The sequence below is a fragment of the Solea senegalensis genome, linkage group LG21 (genome assembly GCF_019176455.1).
Source record: "Solea senegalensis isolate Sse05_10M linkage group LG21, IFAPA_SoseM_1, whole genome shotgun sequence".
NCBI classification, from domain to species: Eukaryota; Metazoa; Chordata; class Actinopteri; order Pleuronectiformes; family Soleidae; genus Solea; species Solea senegalensis.
This window is the reverse complement of record NC_058040.1, coordinates 15,966,055-15,979,637: the sequence shown is the minus strand read 5'-3', so window position 1 is coordinate 15,979,637 and position 13,583 is coordinate 15,966,055. Positions and strand designations below refer to the sequence as shown.

The window sequence follows — 13,583 nt, the reverse complement described above, 5'->3', positions numbered from 1 at the left end:
TTTTCCCCTTAAAAACAAGAGAACAACAAAGGGAAAGTGAAGCTAATATAAATGTGGAGGTTGTTTATTATTGTTTAGTTTTAACATTATAATGAGAAAGTTTTGCTTCTGCCACTGTTTGGTCTCCGTGAGTCAAAATGATGGTTATTTATGTTTCTGTTTGTCTTTTATCTGAAAACCCATGTCATACACTTTATAAAATCTTATAAGATTTAAAATATGCTTTTTAGGTTTGTTTACCTCATCAATATTTGCATCTAAGACTTTTGTGATTGTGCAAAATTCACTTAAAGGAACATTAACCGCCTTATAACGTGGAATAAAAAGGATTAAAGTGGGAGTATTGTGATAAATCCTGACCTCTTCTCCCTCGTCTCTCCTCAGGTGCTGAAGGGCAGTAAAAAGCTCTGCCTCTCCGTGCGCTCGGTCGGGCGGATTCCCGGCGGATATGTCACCAACCATGTTTACACATGGGTGGACCCTCAGGGTCGCAGTGTGTCGCCACCTCCTGACCTGCCGGAGCAGCGCAGCGCCACGCTGAAGAGGAGCGACAGCCAGCGACGCAGCAACATGCAGCTCCTGCAGGAGGGAGACGAGAAGAAGGTGAGAGGAGGACATTTGAAAATATTCACATTTTTAATCATATGTTCCCAGAATTATGTTAATATTTTATATATGTGCTGGTTGAGAACATTTAATAAACTTCTAATAAGCCATTCACCAAAAAAATCAAACCAAATATGTGCAATTAAGATGAAAGATAGACTCATGTGTAGCTAACAGCTAAGCTTACTGGTGAGTGTGCAGTTTTAATCTGAATCTTCAGATTTTAAGCTAATAACTAAACTAACAGGTGAGTCTACAGATTTGAAGCTAATGACTAAGCTAACAGGTGAGTCTACAGATTCGAAGCTAATGACTAAGCTAACACTTGAGTCTACACGTTTGAAGCTAATGACTAAGCTAACCGGTGAGTCTACAGATTTGAAGCTAATGACTAAGCTAACAGGCGAGTCTACAGATTTGAAGCTATTGACTAAGCTAACACGTGAGTCTACACGTTTGAAGCTAATGACTAAGCTAACAGGTGAGTCTACAGATTTGAAGCTAATGACTAAGCTAACAGCGAAGTCTACAGATTTAAAGCTAATGACTAAGCTAACAGGCGAGTCTACAGATTTGAAGCTAATGACTAAGCTAACAGGTGAGTCTACACGTTTGAAGTTAATGACCAAGCTAACAGGCGAGTCTTATTAGGCAGATTACGTGTTTCGTCTGCCATTGTTGGGTAAACTTAGTGGGTTACTTTGGTAACTCATTGGTAACAGGTTGAACAACTTTGCCCAGAGCTCTGTTTTAACCATGTGGTGTTTGAGCTAAATGTATAAACGTGATTTGATCGGCCGATGCAACAAAATTTGAGCATTTGTCAACTTGTGACGCATGGACCCACAATGCAGTTGAATGAGAAGTGTTTGAGTCGAAGCCTCCACCACAAACATGTGAGTGACCGGCGGGATTATAATAAAATAATAAGTACAGTATTGGAAAAAATCAAACATTAGAGCGATAACAGTAATTGGACCTTGAGTCCCCACGAACCTCCACCTTCAGTCAGCACCTCCTGACCTGCAGGGAGGAAACTGTCAACATGTGCTTAAAGATTTATGACACAAGAAGTTTCAATATTTCAGCAGCTGAGAGCCACACATTAATCTTTAGCGTCTCAGCCACATTAACACAGGCTGCAGTTTTAATGCTGTGCTGATAAAGTTTCAGATATTTTAATCCTGCGCCCACAGAAGAACCTTTATTTACTTCTTTATTCTTCTTCTGTACTTGTGACGGTCACATTTTTCAAAAAATCCACTTTTATATTAAGATATTCAGATAAGTCCCCCACCCCTACGCTCCCGTCTACATGCTGACATTATTATCCTACTTACTATTAGTAGCTTTCTGCCACTTCACTTGGGTGGAGCTAACAGCTAAGCTAACAGGTGAGCCCACAGATTTGGAACTAAGAGCTAAGCTAATAGGCATGTCAGCAGATTTGCAGCTAAAAGCTAGGCTAACAGGCTTGTCAGCAGATTTGCAGCTAAAAGCTAGGCTAACAGGCTTGTCAGTAGATTTGGAGATAAAAGCTGGGCTACAGGCGAGTCCACAGAGTTTGAGCTAAGAGCTAAGCTAACAGGTGAGTCAGCAGATTTGCTGCTAAGAGCTAGGCTAACAGGCTTGTCAGCAGATTTGCAGCTAAAAGCTAGGCTAACAGGCTTGTCAGTAGATTTGGAGATAAAAGCTGGGCTACAGGCAAGTCCACAGATTTTGAGCTAAGAGCTAAGCTAACAGGTGAGTCAGCAGATTTGCTGCTAAGAGCTAAGTTACAGTTGAGTTCACAGAATTACAATTATTGCACTAATATTGCGAATCGTAATTATTATTATGGCCTTCGTTGTTTGCAGTGTGTGAACTGTGTTTATAGTTCAAAGTGTCGTTCTGAGACAATGTGGTGGTAATTTAGAGAAAAGTCCCAGTTTAGCTGTTGCCCTCCGTTCCCTGATCGTAATCCAGTAATTATATTTAATTAAGTTAATTTAGCATGAATAAGTGCGGCTGTGCTGATACTCGGCTGCTCACAGAAACATGAAGACGCTGCAGCAGAGGGACTTCCTTTCACGCTGAATTGATGCCGTTATTAGAGGCGATGCCAGGGAACAACACAAGTCTTAAGACCCGCCAATAAAAGCGGGATGAGTCTGCTAATTAAAGCTCCTCTCTGTGTCCTGCATAAATGTCAGAGGGAGCATGAATGGCTCCATATTTCCTGCTGAGGAATAAAGGTGAGTTACTGAGGCACCGCAGCGCCATCGCAAATAATTAAAGGAAGACTTGTGTGGCAGGTGCCAAAATCTGCAGCTGCAGGGAAATATGTGTTTGTTTAATGGGATATTTTGGACTCAGTGTCTCGCTTTCACACAGTTTAGCGATTTGCACTTTTTCAGCCTTGGCAAGAGTTTTTAATGCAATGTAGAGAGGACAAAGAATCATTTAAATTTTGTCTCAAATCTGAAACAAATCTGAAATAATGGATTTGTAATAGTAGTAATGGACATTTGTCGTGATTAAAAATGGGTTTAATTGCAATATAGTGAGATTTGTAAACCGCTCACTCTCCTGCACCAAAGCCCATAGAGAAAATCTACGTTTTTAGCTCGTGGAGACACAGGTGGTACAGCTCTACTGCTGCCTCGTGTGGTCAGTTTGTGTCACTGAGGTAAATCTGAGTGAATATTTTTAAACACAGAAATCACAAAATAACATATTTGAATTTACTGATGGAGGCAGCAGTGGATCAACAACGCCTGTGAGCTGTGTTGTAAAATCGCAGTTTTTTTCAATGGGATATGGTGTGAGTGAGTCATGTCAAAACGATGTAGATTTGGAAGAATTAATCAATAAACCCAAACAAAAACTAATCATTAAGAAGAAAAGTTCAAAACTCTTTCTTTGAGTTTAATAACACACGTGGAGTTCCCCAAAGATCAATTTTAGGCCTCTTTTAGCTCTTTATACTGGTCTTAGTGCTTGATCACGATGAAAGAATTATTCTGGAATTATTGATCAATAACGGCTAAAATGTGTTGCCTGTTGAATCTGAATGTATTTGATATTAGTGCTGAAACTCTCTCTGCAGAGTCAGTGCAGACTGAAAACATCTTTATTATTAAAATGTCTGTCTGTGTGTCTGTCTGTCTTTCTTTATCAGGTCAACCTGGTCCTGGACGACGGCCGCTCTCTCGGGCTGATGATCCGGGGCGGAGCGGAGTACGCTTTGGGGATTTACATCACTGGAGTGGACCAGGGGTCGGCGGCAGAGTGTGGTGGACTCAAGGTATCACTGCAATCAATCTGTCTCACACACACACACACACTTACGTACTGCAGTCTTAGTGAGGACATTCATAGATTTAGGCTGCATTCATTCACACCAGCTCCTTCTTAATGGAACCCTGGTCCGTTTGCTCGGAAAGTCCGGTTCGTTTGGGGAGGTATGAACACGCAACCCAACTCTGATTAGAAGGGAACTCTGGTCCGCCTTAAAAACGTAGGTCAAAAAAATGCAGGAAGCGAACTACAACGCAGGGCATTGTGGGTAAACACAACCACATTAGCATAGCATGGGAAAGCGCTTGAGCTGCAACTAATGATTATTTTTATAATCAATGAATCGAGTTATCGTTTGGTCCAAATGTCAGAATATGTTGACAAATGTTGATCAGTGTTTGTCAAACCTGGAAATGTCGTTTTTGTTCACAAACCAAAAAGATTGAGTTTGAATGATTTTTTTTGTTTATATGGAACAAAGAAACCAGAAAATATTGACTATTATATTTAAGAAGCTGAAACAATCAGAACTGTTGTTTTAATAATGAAAAAACCCTCAATTCATTATCATTATTTGAGTATTAGTTTCAGCCCTAGAGTCTGGTCAGTCTGGTTTACTCAGATGATTTTAACGATTTAAAGCAATAATGAAGTCAAATATGCAAATTAGCAACCGCCATAAAAATGATTCAGTCGTTTTGTTTTTTCGTCGGATTCGTGACGTCGCAATTCACGCACTTGTTAATCACCTTTTTTTAAGCACCTTCAAATCCCACGTTAATTAACCTACAAATCTTATTTTTGAAAGAGATTATCGTGGTTTTGTTTCTGCATTAAAATCCAGATCCTCGGGTCTCACTGAGCTCCAGCTGCTTGTTGCCACGGTGACGGCAATGGACAAGAAGACTTGTCTTTATCTCATGTCTGTTAGTGATGAGTCCACCACCTACCTGCCAATTACACACACACTCATGCTAATGTGAGTGTTGGTAACAACATGAAAAGACAGCTTATTATTTAAAAGGGCAGAAGAGAAGACAGACAGGAGGCAGCAAAGGTTTAAATGTCAGCGTGTTCCTGTTTTTCCTTTTGTACGGAACTCATAAATAATAATTTTATTATTAATAATAAAAATAATAATAATACTACACAATACATGGCCGTGACAGAGATAATGTCACAAATACTCTTATAATCAATATATTGCAGTACAATCTCTCCGTGAGAGAAGATTGATGAAGAACAAACACAACCAGACAATAAGAGAAAATGATGTCATCAAAAGTAAAGAAAAAAAGGAGATAAAAAGGAAAAAACTAATTAGAATCATTAGATTAAAATACATGTCTATGTAAATATGTAAAGTATGAGATAAAAAGTCATAATAATGAGGGAAAAATGTTCATTGTGTGATTGAAATGTCTACATAATCAGGTAAAAGTTTTTTAATCTCATCGACTTGGATTAAATGTGACAATGATGAGGTTAAAAAGTCAAATCTATGATTTAAAAAAATAATAACATTAGATTCAAATGTATAATTTTGAGTTAAAGTAAATGATGTGACTTGAAAAAAGTACGAGGTAAAAAGTCATTTCTGTGATTAAAAGTATGAGATTTAAGTCATAATTAAATATAATTGAAAATGTCAATTATAAGATTTTTTAAAAAGTCAAAATTGTGAGGTAAAATGTAAATGATGTGATTTTAAAAAACAAAAAAAACAAGGCCAAATTATGTTTGCTAGATTTTTGGTGTTTGTGTTTGAGCCAACTGTAAACTTGTGGTTGTGTCTCACCCACACCACATCCCATAGAGAAACAATGTGTTATTTAGTCATTTCAAAGTGACCACACGAGGCAGCAGTAGACCAGCAGCTCCTGTGTCTCTGTGAGCTAAAATCACTGATTTTCTCTTTGGTGCAGGGAGAGTGAGTTTCCTTCTGTGTCCCTGCGACCATGTCTTTTAACCACGTTTTAGACCGTATACAGTAAATGTTGGCGCTTGGATGAGTCAGCAGATTTTGATCATTAGCTCATTCACGTCAACGTAAAGGAGAAGGAGAAAGGTCAGTCCTGTCCGGTCCCGTGGCCTTTTAGTTGACATCTGTCTGATTTAGTTTATACGTGATTGAATTGAATTAAATCTAATTAAATTTAACAGCAGAAGGTTGCGTCAACATGCGAGGATAGTCAGAGATAAGCTGTTATTATAGATATTATAAGATACTGTATGTTTGTTTCCTCTCAAAATACACACACACTGTCTCACACACAGAGAGCAACAACATGTCTAACTGAATATAAGTGAGAGTCAAACGTGGAGGTGGCTTAAGGCCAAGTATTTTCAATCTGCACAGAGGTGATTTTTCCATCCTCTGATAATAAAGCAATCCTGCTGAAAGAGCACAAACAAACCAGGACAAAGAAAACACTCGGCCAGCTACATGCTGTGTGTGTGTGTGTAAGAATAGAATCACCTTAATCCATCCAGATAATATAAAGAAAAACATTGCGGCACCATAATGACTTTTAACTACATCACGTTGGTTAGTTTTGCTGACAAAGTGTTGTATTTTTGGCTCGGCACACGGAGAACTGACATCTAACTGGAACATCGTGACGTCTTCTTAAAGCAACAGTCGCCGGGAAACGCTAGAGAAAAATAGCTGATGTTTAAATGTCACTGGCTGGTGATTTAAATTCTATCATGAGCTCATCTCGTCACATGGACACATTATTAAATATCGGATATAAAAATGTCCACAAAGTTGGACAAAGTTGGGACTGTAGCTGTTAAAAAGAAAAGTCAGTTTGAATGGAAGTCTGTGGGAAAATTAGCTTGTATTTCTCACTTGGATATACAAAGATATAACGTATGTCGATGATGTTCTCTTCTATATAAAAAAAGTGTCAGCCGTAACAATCCGAACTTAAGTTTTGAAGCCTCCAGAATCACGATATTAGCCAGCGCTAGGTTGATATTTACAAATCAATTGAAAAGTAGAAGAAAATTCTTCCATAGTCGTTCATTCAAGTTCTTTTTGTGACCAGTGGAGTCGTCCCCTAGTGGCTATTCAATATACTCTAATTTCCTTGTTTGTGAAATGGTGATTTTGGAGGCTTCAAATAAATCAAAAGTTTATCAAAAGACTTAAAAGTCCAATATTGGAATTGTAACGAAAAACACAAAAAACGTCCCCTCGCCGCGACATAATCCATAAAATAAGTCTCCAAAATCGCAATTTCACCAACGTCATGTCAACAGAAGTTCTCAAACTTCACAAATTGACACAGGAAGTTAGAGTATGTTGAATAGCCACTAGGGGGCGACTCCACTGGTCACAAAAAGAACTCCATTGTAATCAAAGTCTATGGAAAAATGAGCTTCTTCCTCTCACTTTGATTTCTCGACACAAACATATAGAAGAGAACATCCGTGCAAATGCGATTTTCAAAACATTAGTTATCCATCTGGACGCCACAACCACACAGTCACACGATGGTTTCCTGAGGTTGTGATATATTTATCTTATATTTAGAGTTTATGGATATATTGGATTTTACTTGTTTTTTTCCGATCTAATTATCATAGAATGAACGCTAGTCAAGACCCGCTGCCATTTGGAGGTCCCTAAAGATTCCCATCGCTCTTACATATAGATAAGAACGTTGTCTGCATATTGTTTGACAGGGAGGCTGATAATTGGGATGATATTTGTAATTTTTTAAATCAGCCAATTATTATAAACTACACATTTATGTTCTCAAAAATGTCACTAAAACTTAAATTTTCCCCCCCAAAATCTTTTTTTTCCCATAAAGAATTATATTATCCCTCATAAAATCTTGATTTTCCCCCCAAAAAACTTTTTTTTTAAAACATATTTGATGACCTGTTTTATAGTTTTAACATTATTTTTGTATATAAATGCACTGTAAATGTAGATTGGAGGGAAAGATTATTGCTGTTGTTCAATAACTGTTGTATTTTATCAGATCGAAGAAAAAATGAAATCAGATAAATATATGTTCACCAACAGAATCAATCAGTTTTGGACAAACCTCCTGTTTGACCTACGTACTGTAAATCTTTGATAAAAACAACAAACACTGCAGGAACCAGCTGACGTTCACAAAAGTATTTGATTGTACGATCTCTTCTGTTTGTTTGTGTCCTTGTAAAAATAAATAATTCATAAACCGAGTGTCATGGCATAAAAAAACAAAAAACCCTCGCTGATCCCCAGCAGAGAGTGTTTGAAAATCAAAGCCGCGGCGTTCTCAGAGGAACAAACGGACGGAGCTGCAGGTTCCACGTACGGCGCGAGCTCTGCCTCCGTGTTCCTGCTGTGTGAAGTGGAAATGGGCTCCGTGTTCCCTTACACTATTTCTGGCGGCGCGGCTGGAAAAGCACTTAAAAGGCAAAAAAAAAGGCCATTTATTCCGACTTATTATAGATACAGTACACGAGGGTGCTTGGTGGAAAAAGAACGACCTGCTGTGCCGAAAACAAAGAGAATTCAGTACCTGGGATTCAAATAGGAGACGTAGTGAAAGTGTGATTGTTACCCAGAGGCTCGTTGATCAAAGTGTGGCCTGTTGACAGGCAGCTGGGCTTCCTCATTTTCACCAAATCACCAGGGACCGTTGAGGAGTAAATAACAACTGCTGCACTTCACATAAAAACCACGCCTGCTTTGTCCAATCTGCTCTTTCTACCCTCGTCTCCCGCTGCTTAAACCAAATAATTACATTTTTAAGGGTATATAGTTTAAATGGACACGGATATACAGCAGAAGGGTTTTAACCACTTAACTAACATAATCATGCACTAATAGTATATGTTGTCTTAAAGTATGTTTAAGGCTTTATTTTCTCTGTAGACAGACGAGCACTCTCCCACACCAAACTCCATTGAGAAAATCATCGTTTTAAGCTCACTGGGGCACAGGAGCTGCTGGTCCACTGCTGCCTCGTGTGGTCGGTTTGTGCCACTGAGGTAAATCTGAACAAAGGGTTTTCTATGCCGAAGTGACAAAATAAGTTTAAACTTACTGGTGGAGGCAGCAATGGATTAATAACTCCTGTGTGCTGTGATGTTAAAAACACTGATTTTCTCTATGGGGTTTGGCACAGGAGGGCGAGCTGTTTACAGAGTGACATAAACATTGGTTTTCAGTTTGGAGGGGCTGTCTAACAGCAAGATAAAGCTGCAAACACATTCTTTAGTGTAGATATTTCTGCTTTTCAGTCCTGGCAAGATTATGATGCAGTGGAGGAAAAGAATCAATTAAAATTTTGGCTCAAAGCTGGAACTCACAGCGATGTTATAATGGATTTGTAAAGAAATTGGAACAATGATAGTGAACATTGTCACAATTTATTGTGGGTTCGGTTGTAATATAGTGAGATCATTTTTTTTGTTTTGTCAGTATGTTTACCGTTCACTCTCCCACACCAAACTCCATTGAGAAAATCATTGTTTTTAGCTCACGGTGACACTGGAGCTGCTGGTCCACTGCTGCCTCGTGTGGTCACTTTGTGTCACTGAGGTGAATCTGAACAGAGTTTCAAACACAGAAGTCACAAAATGACTCATTTAAATTTACTGATGGAGGCAGCAGTGGATAATTAACTTCTGTGTGCTGTGGTGTTAAAATCACTGATTTCTCTGTGGGCTTTGGTGCAGGAGGGTGAGCGGTTCACAAAGTGACATACACTCTGGTTTTCAGGCAGAAGAGGTTGAGATAAAACTGTAAACATATTCTTTAGACATCATAGGCATAAGCTGAGCCTTAAGCTGAGGCTCAGTGTTTATGCCAGAAAAGGTCTTAAGAGGTAACAAATACAAGCACACACACACACACACACATAAGGGGGTGGGGGCAGAAATAAACCCCACCTGTTTTGTCTGTGATGCAGTTTCCTCTGAGCCAGACTGTCGTTAATGTATCTGCTGGCTCAGACGACAAAGTCACAGCTCTGCCACACAAACACAGCGGAGGATAAATGGATAAGACGAGTGCAAACTGCATATTTTCTTTCTGCGAGATGAGTCACTAACTAATGTACTCTAATAGTCCTGTTTGCCAAAAGCCTCACACTGTAATATCCAACAACACAGATGGAACAAATGCACGCTTAAGTGAGCAACTGAGCGATGAACGTCAGCGTGGAATTTAATGACATCTCACAGCGGCTCTTTAGATACTGACAAAGCACCGGTGCATATCGATATCGGGGAGTGTTTGGATGCTCGATGAGTGCATGCTATTACCTCTTTTACACCAAATTAACCAGATATATATATATATATATATATATATATATATATATATATATATATATATACGACATAGAATTTTAACATAGAATAAAACAGAGTAGAAAGACTTTGTTGTCGTTGTAGAAGGAATAAGTGGTGGACTATTCAGAAATCTGGCGTGATGGAAAAGATTCCAACACAGTAACAAATAAATAAAACAAGTATTAAATGCTGTCAAAAGCATGCCAAGCCAACAGGTGGCGATATAACCATAACTGTGAAACCCTAATGATAATGAAATAAAAAACCTCAAATCTGGCACAAATGTTTTCAAAAACCTAACCCACAGAAAAAACCTGCTTAAGTGTGGACTTAACTTAAATAAATGTGAGTTGTTTTATCTCTTTTTGTCCACTGAGTCACGTTCAGGGACACTTAAATGCTGTACGTTACAAATAACTTTTTTTAGGAGCTTAGAGATTTTTGACCTCACATCATCTGCATATTGAACAATGCATCAAACATTACTTTGCACTTTCCTGCTCATGTCAGTAGATTTTTTTTAACGCTAATTCATAAAAAGTTAAACGTTTCTTTGTAAAATCAGTATATATGTGCATGTATATGTATATATATATATATATATATATACATGTACATACATATATATGTTCTACCAAAAATTGATTTTTGGTAGAACAAAAGCGATATCGCCATGCAGAATATTGTGATATATCACCGTATTGATTTTTACCCTAACCCTTACCAAAACGTCTTTATATTGCAGTCTTGTCAATGCACAGACAACATGGGCAACTACATTTTAGCTGAGTCATGTTTTGGGCTACTTGTTTTTTTGAGCCGAGTCATTGTTACACAACTGGAGAATTATGTATTTATAGGTTTGTTTCAAAGGTCTAAAATGTTTGTTTTGGACTGGTAACTAGCTAATATTAGTAATGTCCTCAAAATGTCGCAAAGAGCCATGAGTCGTCTTTTAACTGAAAGATTGTGGGTTTAATTCCCTCAAATCCGTTCTGAATCAAGGATTGACTGGTAAAATATGGCTTAGGCAACTTGGTTTGGCCTAAAATTAAATGTGTTAAAATATATACTTTTTAAAGCAGAATTAATTGTGCTTAGTGGTTAAGAATATGCAGAAAATGTCTGTTTCTGATATCGGTATTGGCCGATACTCAAGGTTGTGTTATTGGTATCATTATCGGATGCAAAAAAGTGACGTCGTACCATCCCTATTAGCAACTAGCTATTATTAGCAAAAAAATTGTGTCTTTAAAATGTTTAAACTGGAAGGTTGTGGGTTTGATTCCCGACTTCACTAGTCTACAAGACACTTAAAACTAGAAATAGAAAAGTGCTCTATAAATAAAAAAAGGTGTCAAAACTCCATCATGTTCATGTGTAGATATGAAAATAAGTCACGTAACTTTGGTTCAGAAAAGTTTAGTTCCATGTTAAAGTCATTTTTTTGTAGAGAAAAGGCTTCAGTCACTGCGTGTTCCTCCTCCTCCTCCTCTTCCTCGTCCTCTCTATGAATCTATTTTCCCGGCTTCGCTGATCCAAACATCGATAGCCGGCGTTTTCTCGTCTCGTCACATTCTCCGGCTCGTGTTGTAGGTTTTGTGTTTTTTTCTCCGTGAAACCTCCTTCCCTTCCCGACGCTGAGGACGACGTCTGTGTTAAAAAACACGGTGACGAGCAGCGGAGAAGAGACAGTTCCTGCAGTTCCTGACGGCACAAAGTCTGGCTCCTCATGCAAATCTTAGCTGTGGGGCTTCTGGGCCGTGTGAAGCAGTTTAGCACGCGTTGGAGGGATTATTGTCGTGGATGTGTGAGTCATCGTAAGCTCGGGCAGGATCGTCAGTGCGTCCGTCGGGGGCTCGCGCTCTCGTTCTCGCCCGTGTCCCTGTTTCTCTGCACGTCAGTGCTGTCACAGCTGCATCATCAACATGTTCCTCCTGCTTCACACCTTCTTCCCTCACTAGTTATAAAAGTGTCCTTTATACAAACACAACGAATACACAGACGATGAAAACCATAAATATGAACATTTACTTTGGTTTTCAGAACATAAAATAACAAATGTTCCTCCTTAAAACCCAGTTTTGTGATTTATCCACAGACTACATCAAATAAGACGGCGTCATGTTGGTTTTTGAAACAGAAAAGTTCAGACGTCACTGATCAATAATTACATAATAAACTTATTTTAAATCAAGTGATTTACTATTAAAAAAGAGGCCTACAATCCATCCCTGAGGAACTCCGGAAGTGTTTTATCCTCAAACTAACTGTTTTTTCTCCATGTATTGAAGAGTTTTAAATTTACTTAAAACCTTTTTCAACATGAAGTTTTCTTAAGTTAGTGAAAAGCCACAGCACAGCATGGGGGATATAGCGCCACCTTATGGGATGTTTACAATGAAAACACAAGCCAAATAAAAATATAAGCAATATTTCAGAATACTTTATTGTATATATATATATATATATATATATATATATATATATATATATATATATATATATATACATATATATATATATATATATATATATATAGATAGATATAGATATTTGTGGGACGTGTAAGTTTGAATCTTTGTGATCCAAATCTTACCTCATAACTACAACCAGTGATTTTATATTTATATATTATAATAAAATAAAAGGTTTTTACAACTGTTTGGCTTCTACAATTATAATAAAATATAAGAAAGAGCCAAGTCTTTAGAACGGTTCTTTGAAAATGAACGACTCCTCAAGATCCAGCTCCCTTCAAAGAGACAGAAATGAAAATATTACAGATGTTATCTGCTGTAAAACACATAAAAAATGACTAATATTAGTCGTTAGTCATTAGAAAAGTGAGCACTTTATCAAAGCAGAGCTGATTCTGAGAATGAAGTGAACCGCGACGAGAGAAACTCTGTGAAATTTTGAAACCAGTGCGGCCGTCGCGAGGTTCACGTTCAGTGAGATGTTTCCCTGAAGATGAATGGCTGCAGCTGCAGCTGCAGGAGGCGGAGACAAAAGGGAAAGGACGAGGACAAAGGTGATGAAATGTATAATTATGGGAATGAAAAATGTGCCGAGTTTAAAAGAATGTACGAAGGGAGGAAACTGCAAATGAGGGAACGGGGAAATAAATGGAAGAGGAAGGAGGGACTGCAGGAGAAAATCAGGTTTGATTAAAAGTTACCGGACTTTTTAAAAGCAGTAAATCACAAATGACTCATTAAACCAGAGAAATGACGGATTAACAGAAGAGAATCATAAGAATTCTCGTGATCCAGGATCTCACCAGTGTCATGTTGACGTCACCTTTAACCAGGCTCTGATAGGAGCGTTGAATATGAGGTCTTCCAGGACTTGTAGGATTATGGCAGCACTTTCTCAAGGCTCAGAGT

General features: G+C 38.3%; 1 protein-coding gene across 2 annotated transcripts in view; it reads left to right on the top strand.

The window, feature by feature from the left end:
* Positions 1-13,583, top strand: part of whrna (whirlin a) — a 98,939-nt gene that overhangs the window by 40,698 nt on the left and 44,658 nt on the right. For both annotated transcript variants that reach the window (XM_044011958.1, XM_044011959.1), the window contains exons 3-4: positions 385-603; positions 3,767-3,892. In XM_044011958.1, the coding sequence (XP_043867893.1) occupies positions 385-603; positions 3,767-3,892 (345 nt within the window). The remainder of the gene's footprint in view (positions 1-384; positions 604-3,766; positions 3,893-13,583) is intronic.